The sequence below is a fragment of the Peromyscus maniculatus genome, chromosome 23 (genome assembly GCF_049852395.1).
Source record: "Peromyscus maniculatus bairdii isolate BWxNUB_F1_BW_parent chromosome 23, HU_Pman_BW_mat_3.1, whole genome shotgun sequence".
NCBI classification, from domain to species: Eukaryota; Metazoa; Chordata; class Mammalia; order Rodentia; family Cricetidae; genus Peromyscus; species Peromyscus maniculatus.
The window spans coordinates 38,904,399-38,919,185 of NC_134874.1; the positions used below are offsets into that span (position 1 = coordinate 38,904,399).

General features: G+C 52.0%; 1 protein-coding gene across 3 annotated transcripts; it reads left to right on the forward strand.

Annotated features, from left to right (window-relative positions):
• The first annotated feature begins 341 nt into the window (after positions 1-341).
• On the forward strand, positions 342-14,016 carry Ints15 (integrator complex subunit 15). Of its 3 annotated transcripts, none has more exons than XM_006982645.4 (6): positions 342-769; positions 1,289-1,510; positions 4,398-4,563; positions 8,740-9,264; positions 10,116-10,155; positions 13,233-14,016. In XM_006982645.4, the coding sequence occupies exons 1-6, from the start codon at positions 578-580 to the stop codon at positions 13,432-13,434; spliced, it is 1,347 nt and encodes a 448-aa protein (XP_006982707.1). In that variant the 5' UTR covers positions 342-577; the 3' UTR covers positions 13,435-14,016. The 3 variants fall into 3 exon arrangements, with proteins under 3 accessions (XP_006982707.1, XP_015856688.1, XP_015856689.1); XM_016001202.3 differs by having other exon boundaries at positions 342-739; XM_016001203.3 differs by lacking the exon at positions 342-769 and adding an exon at positions 877-1,029.
• Positions 14,017-14,787: the final 771 nt, after the last annotated feature.

A 14,787-nucleotide genomic window follows, 5' to 3' on the forward strand; every position in this document is an offset into this window, starting at 1 on the left:
AGAGCCTAGGGGTCAACCAGGAGAGAGTTTGGAAACACTGGCTCTGGGAACAGAAGGTGGGAGCAGGACGTTAGGTCGGGGGTTGGGCGGTGGTGCTTACCAGCATCATCGACCCTAGTGGCCCCCGGGGTTAAGAGCATGCCCCGGTTGGTGGGGAGCACCAAAAGGCTTGCCTACACGGTGGAGGATCAGAAACACTTGCCAAGGCGGCGGGGCGGGGCCTCGTGCCCTCGTGCTTGCCCGTGCGGACCTCACCGCCAGGGGGCGCCCACGAGAGCGCGCGGCCGCGGCCTGAGCTTGGCCCCTGCGGGCCGCCGTCGCCGCCCCGGCATTCCGCCGCCGGTTCGGCCGAGCGGCGTCGGCTCCCGCGGCTCTGGGCGGCGCCGCAGTCGGACCCAGGGCGCCCGCTGGCCCACGGAGGCGGCGGCGGCGACGATGGCCCCCTGAGCAGGTCGGCGCCAGGTAGCGGCGGGCGGGCGGGAGCCGCGGCCCTGCCCGCGTCGGAGCCCAGGGCTGGTCGCGCCTCTTTGTCTCCGGGCGGAAGTGGGACGCGCGGCGGGGACGCGGCGGCCGCACCATGAGCGACATCCGCCACTCGCTGCTGCGGCGCGACGCGCTTAGCGCCGCCAAGGAGGTGCTGTACCACCTGGACATCTACTTCAGCAGCCAGCTGCAGAGCGCGCCGCTGCCCATCGTGGACAAGGGCCCCGTGGAGCTGCTGGAAGAGTTCGTGTTCCAGGTGCCCAAGGAGCGCGGCGCGCAGCCCAAGGTGCCCGCCCCGACCGTGCCTTCGCTCGGTGACAAGCGCTCGCCCCGAGGTCTCTCTCCTCCAGCCCCCCGGTCCTGCAGCCCCGCGGCGATGCTCAGCCGCGTGCCTTTTTGGGCAGGCGTGTGACAGTCGCCTACCAAGGATCCAGGAGAAGAATTTTGGGAGTTGGCTACTTAATTAACATCACTAGAGTTTCCAACCTGAGTCCTTTGGGATGTTGCTTAATTAGATGCACGGCTTTTTCTTAAGGCTTCAGAAAGGTGAAAAAGTACTCCCGGGGGGGGGAAAACAGAATTTGTTTTTTTTTTAAACACTGCTTCACTATTTACTATGTAGCGCAGGCCAGCCTAGAACTCAAGATCCTCTAGCCTCAGCCTCGTAAGTGCTGGGATTTCAGGCATTCACTCCCCGAATCCTTTACTGTGGGAACTAAAGAGCAGCCACCCTTTACTGTGGGAACTAAGGGACAGGTGCAGGCCCCCATCTCTCACAGCTTCTCTCCCGGGTTTGTTTTTACAGAGACTGAATTCGCTCCAGGAGCTCCAGCTTCTTGAAATCATGTGCAGTTATTTCCAGGAGCAAAGCAAGGACTCTGTGCGGCAGATCATTTTCTCCTCCCTTTTCAGCCCCCAAGGGAACAAAGCCGACGATAGCCGGATGAGCTTGTTGGGAAAGCTGGTCTCCATGGCCGTGGCTGTGTGTCGGATCCCGGTGTTGGAATGTGCGGCCTCCTGGCTCCAGGTACTGTTTTCAAAGTAGTTTTACTTCCCAGTCTCCATAGACAGGATAACAAGAGTTTGGACGTAGCTGGATGTCAGTAGAGGTATTTTACACGTGTGTGATGAAGTGGATCATTGCTGCCTGTGTGCTACACCCAGTCCCGTTTTTTATGGACGATAACGTTTGTTAGTTTGAAACAAGGACTTGGTATGTAGCCCAGGCTGGATTCAAACCTCATGACTCTTCTGCCTGAGTCTCCTGAGGAGCAGAGGCACCACTGTGCCTGGCTCTGGAATTGTAGCCTTCTTATGCACCCAGTAGTAAATGGTTACAATTTGTTTTGTTTTTGAAACAGGGTCTGATTTGAAATGTAGACCAGCTGGCCTCAAACACACAGAGACCCACATGCCTCTACCTCCCCAGTGCTGGGGATTAAAGGTATATGCCTCCCCCCCAACCAGCTTATTTAAAATTTTTATTATTATTGTGTGTGTATGATGTGTGTGTGTGTATGTGTATGTGTGTGGTTGCCTGTACCACAGCACATCTGTGGAGGTCAGGACAACTTTGTGAAGTCAGTTCACTACTTTTCACCTTTTTTTATTTTCTGTTGTTGGAGACAGGGTTTCTCTTTGTAGCCTTGGCTGTCCTGGAACTCCCTCTGTAGATTGGGCTGGCCTTGAATTCAGAGATCTACCTGCCTCTGCCTCCCAAGTGCTGGAATTAAAGATGTGGGCCACCACACCTGGCTTCCTTTCACCTTTATTTTTTTAAATTATTATTTATTGATTTTAAAGTATTTTTTATGTGTAGGTGTTTTGCCTGTGTGTATGTCTGCACTTCCTGTATGCTTGGTGCACCAATCAAGGAAGTTGGAAGACGGTTTCAGATCCCAGGAACTAGAGTTACAGATGGTTGGGAGCCAACATGTGGGTGCTGGGAATCAAACCTGGGTCCTCTGGGAGAGCAGCCAGTGCTCTTAAGTACTGAACTGTCTCTTCAGCCCCAACTCCTTTTACCTTTATGTGGGTTCTGGGGTTTTATCTCAGGTTGTCAGGCTTGTGGGACAAGAGCTTTACTGGCTGAGTCATCTCACCACCCCCCATTTTTATTTTTCTTTTAAAGGGTCTTAGTGTATAACCTTGATTGACATTGAATTCACTATGTAGATCAGGCTGGCCTCTAACTCAGAGAGAGATCTGCCTCCCGAGATTAAAGGTTGTAACACCCAAATTATTTTTTAATAAAGAAAAATGCCTCATCTTCAGAATAAATGAAAAATCTGTTTCTTAGGCAAAATGATTCGATCTTAATGGTATGCAGAGGGATGGCGGGATGACTCAGTGGTTAAGGGCACAGAATGGCCGGGCGGCGGTGGCGCACACCTTTAATCCCAGCACTCGGGAGGCAGAGGCAGGCAGATCTCTGAGTTCGAGGCCAGCCTGGGCTACAGAGTGAGTTTCAGGAAAGGCGCAAAGCTACACAGAGAGAAACCCTGCCTGGCGGGAGGGCGTGAGAGCACAGACTGCTGTTACCAAGGACCCACATTCAGTTCCTAGCACCCAGTTCGGGCAGTTTGCAACTGCCTAGAACTCCAGCTCCAAGAGATCAGTCCGTCTCTTTTGGTCTATATGAATGCACATACACAGAAACACAGGTATACATACCATTAGAAATGAAATCTTACAGGCCCTCTGAATAGATGAGACAGTTGATTGGCTTGATCTGTTTGGGAGGCATCTAGACAGTGGTACCAGGTCCTGGGCTCGTTGCATGAGTTAGCTGTTTGAAACCTGGGGCTTATGCAGGGACGCTTGGCTCAGTCTGGGAGGAGGGGACTGGACCTGCCTGGACTGAGTCTACCAGGTCGATCTCAGTCCTCGGGGGAGGCTTTGCCCTGGAGGAGGTGGGAATGGGGGGTGGGCTGGGGGGAAGGGGAGGGGGGCAGGAAGGGGAAGAACAAGGGAATTCGTGGCTGATATGTAGAACTGAATGGTATTGTAAAATAAAATAAAAGGAAAGAAAATAAATAATTTCATAAATTTTAACCAGAAAAAAAAATGAAATCTTACTGGGTGGTGGTGGCATACACCTTTAATCCCAGCACTAGGGAGGCAGAGCCAGGCGGATCTCTATGAGTTCGAGGCCAGCCTAGTCTACAGAGCCAGATCTAGGACAGGTACCAAAACTTCACAGAGAAACCCTGTCTCGAAAAACCAAAAAAAAAAAAAAAAACCAACAACAACAACAAAACAAAACTCTTGCACTTGGGAGGCAGATGAATCTCTGAGTTTGAGGCCAGCCTGGTTTACAAAGCAAGTTCCAGGACAGCCAGGGCTACACAGAGAAACCCTGTCTCGAAAAACCAAAAAAAAAAAAAAACCGAAAAATCTTAAGACAAATTTAGCTAAGTAGCTTAGGCTAGCTAAAGTTCCTGATCCTTTTGCCTCTGACATCCTAGCACTGATATTAAGACATGGACCATCATGCCCAGCTGTAACAAACATTTCATCATGTGACAGTTCACAGACTCTTCCGAACCTCAGAGTGGTAATAATGGTTAACTTTGATCTGTGGTGTCTGGCCTCAGCAACCATCTTACCAAAATTGGCTTCTCTGCAGAATGTTTACATAAATATTCCAGCTTTGTAGCTGCATGATCCCTGTGGTAAGGACTCACCTCTGCCCTCAAGTGCAGGAGCAGCCTGAGATAGCAGGCGGAGGAACATGGCCATCCCAGTGGAGCTGTGCTCATGCATGGGTAGGAGGCAGACTGCTTCCGTGGACACCCCTCTCCCTGTCCTCCAAGTGCCTCCATCCACTCCTGTATGTAGGTTCACTGTTTAAATGCTGCTATTACCTGCTAGCTCAGGATCCCTTAGTGACTTGGACTGTGGCTTCTTTCCAGCGGACGCCTGTGGTCTACTGCGTGAGACTTGCTAGGGCCCTAGTGGATGACTACTGCTGTTTGGTGCCAGGCTCGGTTCAGACGTTGAAGCAGATCTTCAGTGCCAGTCCCCGTTTCTGCTGCCAGTTCATAACGTCCGTGACTGCGCTCTATGACCTGTCATCAGGTAAGTGTCAAGCAGGCTGTTCCTGTCAAAGCAGCCCCTCGTGAAGGCCAGCCTTGTGTATTTATCTCTTAGCGGTGCAGGGGGTGGAACCCAGGGTTGTATGCATGCTAGGCAAGCCTTCGGCCATGGAACTGCATCCCGTGCACCAGTGACTACATTGGCTTTTGTTTTGTTATTTGTTATTTTTGTGTGCATGAGTGTGTCAAGGGTGTAGTGCCCACAGAGGCCAGAAGAGGATGTCAAATCCCTTCAAGCTAAGTTACAGATTGTCCCAGCATGGGAACTGAACTCAGGTCCTGAAAGAGCAATGAGTGCTCTTAACCACTCTCCAGCCCCTTGCATTGACTTTTAACTGTGAAATATGCATCCTTATTGTGGGCCTAAGCCTAAAGGTTGGCATCTAGACCTCTTCCATTTGCTAAAAGGGACTTTGTTAAATTCTTCTCAGTTGCTTGGGTCTGAGTGGTGAAAATAAGCATAAAAAGCTAGGGCCTGGGGCTGAGATGGGTCCTTTTCCATAGACATATGACCTGCCTCCCCCAAGATTCATTTTTAGTTATGTGCGTGCGTGCGTGCGTGCGTGCGTGCGTGCGTGCGTGCGTGCGTGTGTGTGTGTGTGTGTGTGTGTGTAGGTGTAGGTATAGGTAAGAGTGGTTGCCCAGGAAGGCCAGAAGAGGGTGCAAGTTCCTTGAAGCTGAAGTCACAGATAGTTGTGAGCTGCTCTTTGTGGGAGCTGGGAACCAAACTCAAGTCTTCTGGAAGAGCAGCAAGTGCTCTTTTTATTTTATTATTTCTGTATTTATTTATTTAGGTTTTTCAAGGCAAGGTTTCTCTCTGTAGCCCTGGCTGTCCTGGAACTTACCCTTTAGACCAAGCTAGCCTGGTACTCAGAGATCCACATGCCTCTGCCTCCGAGTTCTGAGTTCTGTGATTAAAGGCATGTGCCACCACCGCCCGGCCTTATTTTTTATTTTATTTTATTTTTTTTTTTGGTTTATCGAGACAGGGTTTCTCTGTGTAGCTTTGGATCCTGTCCTGGAACACACTCTGTAGCCCAGACTGGAACTCACTCTGTAACCCAGGCTGGCCTCAAATGCAGAGATCCGCCTACCTCTGCCTCCTGAGTGCTGGGATTAAAGGTGTGCGTGCGTCGCTGCCGCCACCTGGCTATTTTATTATTTTTTAAGGTTTTTCCTTCTCCTCCTCCCCATCTTCCTCCTCTCTTCCTCTTTTTCTTCTGTGTGTGGATGTTTTGCCTGCATGTATATCTGTGCATCACATGCATGCCTGGTGCCCATGAAGACCAGGAGAGGATGTCGGATGCCCTGGGACTATAATTACAGACAGTAGTGAGCCACCCAGGTCTTCTGGAAGGGCAGCTAGTGATCTTAACTGTTGAGCCATCTCTCCAGCCTTGGAGTTAAACCTTTTTTTTTTTCATGTTACATTTATTTATTTTGTGTGTGTATATGTGTGGGCACTTGCATGCCCCTGCATGTGTGAGGAGGTCAGAGGACAACTCCTTCCACCATTTGTGTCCTGTGAGTGGAACTCGGGTTGTCAGGCTTGGCGCCAAGTACCTTTGCCCCCTGCACCATGGCGCTGTCAGGTAAACCTTTTTAGCTGCAATTCTTCCTCGGTCCCAGTTTTTCTATTTAAGACAGTTTTGAGACTTCCTCAGCAGCTGTCAGTAGAGATTCCCAGGCGAGCCATGAGATTTGGCTTTGAGCAGGGAATCCCAAGTGTCCCTTGTCCCTGTCGAGTAGTAGCATTCTCTGGTCAGATTCCCCATTAAAAACAAACAGTAGAAGTCGACTGACTGGTTAAATGGGGGTAGAGGGCTGAGGCCTCCACAGCCCAGGCTTTGCCAGCCATTTCCTCTGTCATGGACAGGTTTCCAGGAACAAGGTCAATAAATAGGGCTTCTCTGCGTAAGTCTGTGCACCTCTGTGGCCCCTGTGGCCCCCGCAGTGTTGTGTGGCTCAGGCTCACTGTTTTCCCACAATGGAAAGGTATGTGTATGTGTGGCTTTCTGTGGAGTGAAGCTCTGGGCCTGCTTTTGTGCTCAGGGGCAGAGGCAGATGCACAGGACACTACTTGTTTGAGAGCCTTCGGGAACATTTCCTATTTCTGTTCATCAACCCCCTTTATTATATGTGGGTCTCCCTTCTTATCCTTTTTATTGCATTTAAACTTTATTGCTCTCAGGCTGGAGAGATGGCTCAGCAGTTAAGAGCACTTGTCGCTTTTACAGAGGACGCAGGTTGAGTTGCATGCATATAGTGCATATAGACACACGGAGGCAAAACACTTGTGTATAAAATAAAATAAATAAACCTAAACTGTGTTACTCTCTAGAACATTCATTTGGAAATAGTGTGGGGATGCATTCCCTTGTAGCCCCATGCTCTTTCCTCCAGCAGTCTGCCTCTGAGATTGGCAGGTCCTGTGGCAGAGATGTCACTAGACCTAGTTCACCTCGTTGCAGTTCCTTACAGACCTTAGACCAACAGGATGGAAGCTGGCCTTGACATTGAGAGCGGGTGAACTGTGTCTGGAATGGGAAGTCAGGCTCGGGAGCCACTGTTGTGTTGTGTGTCCAAGACAGGATATTTTCATATAAGCCACAGTGACCAGCCACTCAGCACTGGCTCAGCCCTGAAGACAGTTGTCAGAATGGCGAGCAGTGCTGCCTTTGGATGCTGCCGCCGCCAGCATATGGGGTGGTCTGTTTCTGCAAGCCAGCAAAAGGAAGGAATCCCCTAACCACGCGGCACCACCTCTTGCTAGACAGATTCAAGAGCACAGGTCTCCTGTGTGGAGACGGGGAATTCAGTCACTGAGCACATGCCCTCCCTGTGCATGCATGCCCAGGGCGCAGATGCACACCTTCACCTATGCACATGCTGCCTTCTGGCCACTGCGAGTGTCTCTACTGAGGCCTGGGAACATGTTGGGAATGGAGATGGCATTACTCAGAGAGGAACTCCTTGGGGAATCGAGGGGCAGAGGCAGGACTGCCATAGGGAGGTTGTAGACTACAGCTGCTACCCACTGCTGGAGGGACGCGTGTACCACAGAGGAGGGACAGTCTGAGAAAGGACCGTCTGCAGGGGACGAGGCTGGAGACCTTATTCCAATAGAGGGAGCATGTGCTGTGCTCCCCAAGTCCTGCCCTGCCGTGCTTTGTTTTCCCGTGAGCTGAGAATGAATGCTTCTTCCCAGAGAGGAGGCTGGGCCACAGCCAGCCTGAGCACATACCAGCTGATTGGGCAGTGAAGCCTGGTGGCGTAAAAGCCAGGCTCAGATACGAGCCCACCGTGTGCTTCTTAGAGTCCCAAGAAAGGACTCAACAGCACCTTGCCTGTGTTTTCTGGGGCATCAGTCTGGGGTGCTGCGTGGGTTAAGTGGTTGGGTCTGTATAAAGGACCAGGACCAGCACCTGACACATAATGGGCCCAGAGTTAGTGCCAACTCTGTCCTCATCAATGCTGTTCAGGAGTCCCGCTGGTTTGTTGATAAGGGTTCCAGCTTTGGAGCTGAGGTGGCCTTTGGCAGTTGGCAGATGCCTGACAAGACTCCAGGCTACTCTTTGAAGGCCGCCATAGCTCTCACTGTACTGTGGAGGAGACACTGGATATAGGGTGGAAACCTATACCCAGAGACAGATGACGTATGCCAGTAGTTTTGAGCTAGGAGCTGGTGGGTGGGAGGGCTCAGTGCGTAGAAGCGTGTGCCACCCAGCTGACAATCCCTGGGACCCTCATAAAGGGGGACGAGAAGGGGCTCTGCAGGTTGTCCTCTGACCTCCACATGTGCCCCACGGCACACAAGCCGCCTCCTCAAAAAAAAACTAAATACATGTGTGTCGGGGAGTGATGGAGTTCAATGGAGTTCAGCTTACTGGGGCGCTTTGAGGTTTGTGTGCGTGTGTGTGTGTGTGTGTGTGTGTATATATGTGTTTGAGTCTTGACCTTGGCCGTAGGGTCGGGACACCGGGGACAGGACATTAACCCATGGAGCAGGTGTGGGAAAGAAGGTGGAAGATGGGGGACCTTGGGCAGTAGACATTTGGGCACCAGACAGGAAGGCCGTAAACTTCCATCCATCGCCCACTGTCCACTCGGCTCCTGTCTCCAAGGCCAGAACCATTCCCAACTGAATGTCTCTTTGCAGATGACCTCATCCCACCTTTGGACTTGCTTGAAATGATTGTCGGCTGGATTTTCGAGGACCCGAGGTTGATTCTCATCACGTTTTTAAATACTCCCATTGCCGCCAACCTGCCCATAGGATTCTTAGAGCTCACACCCCTCATTGGGTTGATCCGCTGGTGCGTGAAGGCCCCTCTGGCTTACAAAAGGAAGAAGCCTTGCCTCTCCAACGGCCACATTGGTCACAAGGCCGCCAAGGACTCAGGCACAGGCACGGACAGAGACTCACACCTGCTGTACTCGAAGCTTCACCTGAGTGTCCTGCAGGTCCTTATGACGCTCCAACTGCACCTGACCGAGAAGAATCTGTATGGGCGCCTGGGACTCATCCTGTTTGACCACATGGTCCCGCTTGTGGAGGAGATCAACAGACTGGCAGATGAACTGAACCCCCTCAATGCCTCCCAGGAGATCGAGCTTGCACTGGACCGCTTGGCCCAGGCATTGCAGGTCGCCATGGCATCAGGAGCCCTGCTCTGCACGAGAGGTGAGTACTGACCCCGGGGCCCCGTGGTGTAGGCAGGAAGGCAGGGCATCCTAGACAGACACCTCCTTTGCTTATTTTAGGACTTTTCCCCGTCCTGGTGACTACAAGGGAGGCTGGTGGAAAGTCCTAGGATATCCCCAGAGTCCCCTCATCGGTGCTGATGTGCTCTAGCTAGGACATTTAGTATTGCCTGGCTCTTTGGCACAGGGCTGCTGGATGTTTCTACACAGAATGTTTCCTCTGGAGGACTAAGGTTTGGGGTCTGTGTGAGAGAGAGAGACAGAGAGAGGGGGAAAGGGGCCTGCTCTGTAGCCCAGGCTAGCCTGAAACTCGTGGCACTTTTTCTGCCTCTGCGCTTGAGAGCTAGGAATGCAGGAGTGAGCCACCATGCCCAGATACGTTTGCTGTCCGGTTGCCTCCTTTGGCGGGAGGGTGGGCAGTACTAGAGGCTGAGCTAGGGCCTCGTGCGTGCTAGGTGAGCACTCTACCCCGAGCTGCGGCGGCGACAGCCCTGTGTCTGCTGTCCGATGGACTGTGCCTGCATCCTCAGCAAAGGGTTACCAGTGATGAGCTCCCCATTTTACTCTGGGCATTTGATAAGTCGACGAGAGCCCTGACTTTGGGCTCTTTTCCAGATGCTCAACAAATTGGCAGTAGGGCTAACCCCTTCCCAAATGGTTCCTTCCGTGTGGGGTTTGTTATTTAGAGTGAAAACTGCCACCCAGGAGAGCCCAGCTTCTAAGGGCTGGGAACTTGCTGCGACAGTCTCTGCTGCCGGCTGTGCGGTATTCTTGTTGAGGCCTCAGCACCCAGGTCTCCCCAGATCTAATCTCATGTCTCCTTGGTTTCAGATGACCTGAGAACCTTGTGCTCCCGGCTACCCCACAACAAGTAGGTGTCCCAGTCTCTAAGTGGGTTGGTGCTGTTGGAACAGGGTGGGGATGGTAGGAGGCAAAGCAGGACAGACCCGTCGGTCCTGGGAAAAGCTGGGCTGCAGGGGGCAGAGTTCCCACTGATGAGCCTTCTGCAGGGGAGAGCAGAGGCTCTCAGAGTGGCCCTGCTGCTGCTGGAGTGGGAGAGGCCACAGTGACACCCCCCCCCCCATTGTCACTGCAAGCTGCAAGACCAGGGTGCTGCTGTTGGTGCAGTGCTTGGTCAAATGTCCCTCGCAACCCGTCCTTAGAAGTGAAGCCAAAATTGGTATGTTCTAAGGACGGTGTGCTGTCACTCTCTGGTGACTTCGAGTTACATCTCTGTCTGGAAGGGGCAGGGCTTCCACCCGAGAGCCAGGTGTGCTGGTGGCCTCTTTCAGCAGGGGCCTGGCTCCTGAGAGATTTTTGGTGGCATTTGGGCAGTCTCTCTGTGTGTGTCTCTGAGTCTCGTTTCCCTCTGGGTTGGTAATGGTGTCTGCCTCGTGGGGTGACAGCGAAGGAAAGATGAAATGCTGCTTGACAGTCTGTCTCCTCTGCCCCATGGGTCTCTCCCTAGTCACGGTCGTTATTTGGGAAAGAAGACAACTGAACCTCACGTGGACTGCTGTGAGTCTGCTGTCCAGCCGGACTGGGCACTTCTGCAAGGGCGTGCCAGTTTGGCAGCCGTAGTGCTGCTCTCCTGGCTTGATACATTGTTTTTCCTTTTCCTTTTTCTTTCTTTCTTTCTTTTGACAGGGTCTCATGTAGCCCAGGCTGGTCTGGAATCACTTGGCTTGTAAATGTTTTAGTTGAGCTTCTTGCCCAGAGGTTTTTGTTTTGTTTGGTTTTGGGTTTTTAGTTTTTTGAGACAGAGTTTCTCTGCATAGCCCTGGCTATCCTGGAAGTCACTCTGTAGAATAGGCTGGCCTTGAACTCAGCCTGCTGGGATTAAAGGTGTGCACCACCACCACGGCCCTGCTTGCTGGCCAGAGTTATCTCAACAAAAAGAAAACGTGATGAAATAGCTGAGAGGCGCTGGAGAGAGCGCTCAGTGGTTAAGAACACTTGGTGCTCTTGCAGAGGACCTGGGTTGGCAGCTCACAACCAGCTCTCACTCCAGTTCCAGGCGACCTAGTGCCCTCCTCTGACCTCTGTGGGTACTGCATGCATGTGGTACACAGACATACTTGCAGGCTACATACACAGCCATACACATAAAATAAAAATAAATCTGTGTGGTTTTTGTTGTTGGTTTTGGGGTTTTGAAAAGGCCTTAGAGGAGCTTCGGCCCCTTAACTGTGCCAGCTCTCTTCACACCCACAGTGTACTGTACTGTCTGAGATCTCCTGTGGGCGCTGGGTCATGTATGCTGCAGGAGGGTCTGTGACAGTTCCACCATCCCCCTTAGAGAAGGATAAGACAGCATCCAAAGAGCAGGAGGGTCCACTTGGGGGCAGGCTGTCACTGCATACAGCTGCATCATATAGACAGCATGCTGGGAGGTGCAGCATGGTGGAATTAGGGACCAAGTGGGTGAGAGGACCACTTGGAAGGCTGGATTTGGTGGTGAGAGAGAGCAGCATGGACTCCAGGCTCATGGCCAGGCTGAGGTTCAGGGAGTCTGGACAGGAGTGAGCAGAGATCTTGTGTCAGTAGCAGAGACTTAAGCCGGAGGCTGGAGGTGGCCTGTGACCTCAGTAGGGAGAGCCCGGGCTGGTCTGCAGACTGAGTTCAGGAAGATGGATGTGCTCAGCTGTAGAGCAGGAAGGTTCTGATCACGCCAACGGTTGGAAAGGAACCAGAGTTTCAAAGCAGCACTGATGGGGAATTCCAGAAGGTGGGGAATGGAGAAGGGAAGGAAGAAGAGGTGCTGGTGAGGTTCACAATAGAGCCTCGGGGTCCTGAGTGGGGAAGGTGTGGGCTGGCCTAGAGGGTCCTGGGGCTGGGGAGTAGGCGCCTCAGCTTACCAGGGGCTGAGATGCATTGGACTCTGGATCTCAGGGTCGTTTGAAAAGCCACTTTTGTGGGGCTTATGTATGGAATGCAGTCAAGACTCAATCAGGATTGACATTTTTCTGATGGCCATGTTGCTGTCCTCAGATAGCGCTGTGAATGGGCATTGGCCCAGGCTGGCATGGAAGCTGTCTTAGGGCTACTATTGCTGTGATGAAACACCATGACCAAAGCAACTTGGGGAAGAAAGGCTTTATTTTAATTGGCTTACACTTTTGTTTGTTTGTTTGTTTTTTTGGGGGGCAGGGTTTCTATGTGTAGCTTTGAAGCCTTTCCTGGAATTTACTAAGTAGACCAGGCTGGCCTCAAACTCACAGAAATCCGCCTGCCTCTGCCCCTTGAGTGCTGGGATCAAAGGTGTGTGCTACCACCACCTGGCTTGACATGTCACTGTTCATTATTAAAGGAAGTCTGGCTGATGCAGAGGCCATGGAGAGGTGCTGCTTACTGGCTTGCTCATGACTTGCTCAGCCTCCTTTCTTATAGAAAGCCCAGGGGTGCCACCACCCACAATGGGCTGGGCCCACCACATCAGTCACTAATTAAGAAAGTGCCCTACAGTCGGATCTTATGGAATCATTTTCTCAATGGAGGCTCCTTCCTTTCTGATAATGCTAGCTTGTATCAAGTTGACATAAAACTAGCCAGCACAGAGGCTACTTCCTTGAGCCTCAAGTTCTGAGGGTTGAGGGGTGTGGATATCATCACATGGATAGTTTCACATGGCCCATGGTTCCCAGTGTAGACCACCTCTACCCATCCCTGGTGGGCCTGTAGCTTTATCCCTGCAGGTCCTTCTCTCTCAGTCCTGGCCTAGATCCTGCAGATCGCTTCCCTAGTCTCCTGTGCTTCAAGTTCACCCGCCAGGAGCCCCTGACTCATGAACTGTGTGAGGCACCAGGTTCAGGGAGACAGAACAGCTGGAGTGCTGGGATGACAGGCCTGTGCTGTCAGGCTTGTACAGTCTGGGAGAGCAGGCCAGAGGCCCAAGTGGCCACACAGGGTTTGGGGCCTCAGTCCTAATCTCTCTCCTTGTGTTTGCAGCCTACTCCAGCTGGTGATCTCAGGCCCAGTGCAGCAGTCGCCACACACCGCCCTTCCCCCTGGCTTCTACCCGCACATCCACACACCCCCGCTTGCCTATGGGGCTGTGCCAGCCCACCCAGCTGCCCACCCAGCCCTGCCTACACACCCAGGGCACACCTTCATCTCAGGCGTGACATTTCCATTCAGGCCCATCCGCTAGGCTGGCCGTTCTGAGCCGCCAAGCGGCTGTGTGCCTTGCACCTGGGCCAAGGAAGCCTTCAGAGAGGGGTGCTGGCCCCATGAACAAGGACCCCTGGAAGGCAGCGGGTGGTCCTTCCAGCTGGCAGAACCATCTTGGTACTGATGTCCCAAGTTGCCGTTGCCTGGGTGCTTCCTACCTGGTCCTGTTAAATATCCAGATTGGATGGATGGAAGGGAGCGCACTCAACCCTCTGCCGAGAGCTCTGCGGGTGTTTTTAAATATGCCGGTCCCAGAGTGATGGTATCACTCACGCACAGACACTCTTAGCCCGCCACCAGGGAATGCTGGCGGGTAAGCCGCCTCTCGGGTCCATTTGCCCTGCCTCAGGAATGTGACGTGTCTCTGCCATTAACCCAAGTTTTGGGCAGCTCCATGAGCTCAGAGTGCGGAGGGAGAGACCCGCGCTTGTGTGCAGCACCGGGCACTGCTCAGGGACACCTGTGGGTCCCCGTCACCTTGGAAAGGATCTTCTGTGTTTTATTTGGGGTATCTCTCAATTTTCCTTTCATGTGTTCAAAATAAATTTTTTCTAAACAGTTTTATAGGCATTATGGAATTTTCTTTTTGTGGCGCTGGGATTCAAACCTATGGTGTTGCACATACTTAGCAGGTGTTTTTTCAATGAGTTGCACTCCCAGCTCTGTGGAATATATATATATATATTTAATTAATCAGGTTTTAAAAAATTGGTGTGTATGGGTTAGCCAGTCTAGCCAGCTTGATGAATTCCAGGTCAGTGACAGCAAAAACACATTAAAATAAGGAACAACACCCAAGGTTGTCTTCTGGCCTTTGTATGCATGTACCTGCATCTGTACACACATGTGCACATGCACGCACAAAGTGGCATGTGGGGGCACCCCTGTAATCCCATCACCTAGAAGGTGGTAACAGGGGGATCAGACATTCAAGGTCATCCTTGGCTACATAGTGGGTTGAGGCCAGCATGCATGAGACTGAGCCTCAAACAACAACAACAACAACAAAAATTGTTGAAAGAGCCATGAACTATATATAAAGGCTTTAAAAAGGGGGTGGGGCTTGGCTCTATCGTTCCCTCTTAAATGTCTTTCATAGTTATGTGTAAATCTGTTAACATGGAACTGAAGAATGTTCTCTGGGATGCCTCCTGGAGGCTGAAGAGAGAAGTGCTGGGCTAGTCTGGGAGGTTGGCTTTGGTGCACACAGTTTCAGAAAGAACCATCCGTTCTCATTAGTTTCCAAGTTCAGTTACTCTCCGGGCAGCGTGGCCTCCACCAAACTCGCCTGGTCTAGACTCGGACCTAGGAGAATGGTTCCTTTGGGAGTTTC

Coding starts and splice junctions, on each gene's coding strand:
- Ints15 (XM_006982645.4), top strand. CDS start 578: ATGAGCGACATCCGCCACTCGCTGCTGCGGCGCGACGCGCTTAGCGCC. Junction 1,511..4,397: donor GTGCGGCCTCCTGGCTCCAG/GTACTGTTTTCA, acceptor GCTTCTTTCCAG/CGGACGCCTGTGGTCTACTG. Junction 10,156..13,232: donor TCCCGGCTACCCCACAACAA/GTAGGTGTCCCA, acceptor TTGTGTTTGCAG/CCTACTCCAGCTGGTGATCT.